This window comes from Bison bison, unplaced genomic scaffold, assembly GCF_000754665.1.
Source record: "Bison bison bison isolate TAMUID 2011002044 unplaced genomic scaffold, Bison_UMD1.0 scf7180017864136, whole genome shotgun sequence".
NCBI lineage: Eukaryota > Metazoa > Chordata > Mammalia > Artiodactyla > Bovidae > Bison > Bison bison.
The window spans coordinates 3901152-3902726 of record NW_011494708.1 but is presented as its reverse complement, the minus strand read 5'-3'; the positions used below and the strand labels follow the sequence as shown (position 1 = coordinate 3902726).

Genomic DNA, 1575 nt, shown 5'->3' with positions numbered 1-1575 from the left:
CCTGTCACAACAGGCGCCATCTTCCACAAACTCTCGCCAAAACTCCAACCCTCGCGAGATTCCCCCGACGCCTTCCCTGGTCCCTCTCCCCCGCCCCTTCCCTTTTTCCTCACTCCTCGATTCCACCCAGCCCCCGCGCTCCTTTTCCCCTCGCAGCAGCCGCAAAGAGCCAGACGCCTCGCGCCGCCAACAGCTTAGGGGATCCAGCTCGCTGCCTTCCCTGGAAACCTACCCAAGCGATGGAGCATGCGCAGGCGGCTCCTCCGCAGGCGAACCCTCCATCTGGTCCATGGGGAGCGCTCCGGTTATCCGGGTTTTGGGACGCGCCCTGAGGGACGTACGTGGAGACTGAGGAAAACCGGAGGGGATTACAAGGGGACGGGGAATGGAGGGGTCAGGAGGCGGAGCCCAGGGTAGAGAGGAGGGGTCCTGGGAAAATCTGCCGCGTTTCACAGGCCCAGATGAAACACCTCCTCAAATGGGTGTTTTCCAAGTGGCTTCCCGCTCCCTTTAGTTCCCAGCCCTTTTCATTCATTCACACGTTTATTGGACGCCTTCTTTATGGTAATGTCAGCGTTAGGTACTGGAGCTACAAAGATGCCTGGAGTTCGGAGGAGTAACAAACCAGGAACTTAGTTCATTCGACCCCCTGGGTAGCCACCAGAGCTCTGTAAATGAAAAACTTTTTTGAGGTTGAACTCTATTGCCTTAGCTTTCTTCTCCTTGGGTGTGAAATAAGGTTAGGCCAAGGCCTCTGGCAAAGTCACCACTACTGTGTCCACCTTGCATACAGACGCCGAAGCGCTGCGAAGCTTTCTCCAGAGGTGAAAAGTGTACTGTAATTGAAAGCCACCACTGCCCCAGCCAGCACATAACTCAGAGGTTCTGCCTGGGCAGGGAGCTACCTGTCGCATAAACCTCCCCAGGACCTCATCGCAGACCCAAGACGTCTGTGAACCCGGGTGGTATATGGGGACAGACTCTGACAAGGTCCTCCCAAGGGCCTGGCACAGTGGAGGACGCAGCTCGCTGCCCGAAGTGTATCTCAGGCGACCTAAACCGGGAAGCCCCCGAGCAAATTTGGCCCGTCTGGGCATACAAGAAAGGTGCAGGACTCGAACCCTACCCGTCCTCCCAACCTGCAGCACCCCTTTCTTCCCCCCTCCCCGCTTTGCCCTTTCAATTCCTAGAGATTCCCAGATCCAGCACTGCCTCCCGCAGGGAGCCCCAAAACCCGGAGAACTGGAATCCACAGCCCGAAACCTGCTGAAGGCGCTGCAGGATTGGCGCGGCACGCGCGAGCGGCACTGCGCATGTGTCCAATGCGGGCAGCCCGGTCTCACGCTACACCTCCTTCCCACCGCCTTCCACTACTCGATTCAGACACAACACGGGCCGTGGGAAATTTCCTAAACCTCGCGAGAACGCGCCCACTGTTGTCTATGCTTTTGCCCCAAATCTCGCGGGGCCCAGGCGGGACAGGTGTTTGTCTAGTGCAGCTCCCGGCGCCGTTCGTGCCGCGCGTGCCCGGGCGGCGGGCGGGGTGGGAAGGAGCGGCTCGCCGAGGAGGCGGGG

At 59.4% G+C, this 1575-nt stretch overlaps 1 protein-coding gene across 4 annotated transcripts in view; it reads right to left on the bottom strand.

The window, feature by feature from the left end:
• Positions 1-1575, bottom strand: part of RBPJ (recombination signal binding protein for immunoglobulin kappa J region) — a 242553-nt gene that overhangs the window by 114640 nt on the left and 126338 nt on the right. The window contains exons 1-2 of one of the 4 annotated variants that reach the window (XM_010839928.1): positions 1264-1343; positions 233-328 (exon numbers count right to left, since the gene is read on the bottom strand). The exons of the other annotated variants lie outside the window; for them this stretch is intronic. Of the exons in view, the coding sequence (XP_010838230.1) occupies positions 233-291 (59 nt within the window). The 5' untranslated portion in view covers positions 292-328; positions 1264-1343. Of the gene's footprint in view, positions 1-232; positions 329-1263; positions 1344-1575 lie in introns of those variants that run through there. 4 annotated transcript variants of the gene reach the window in all.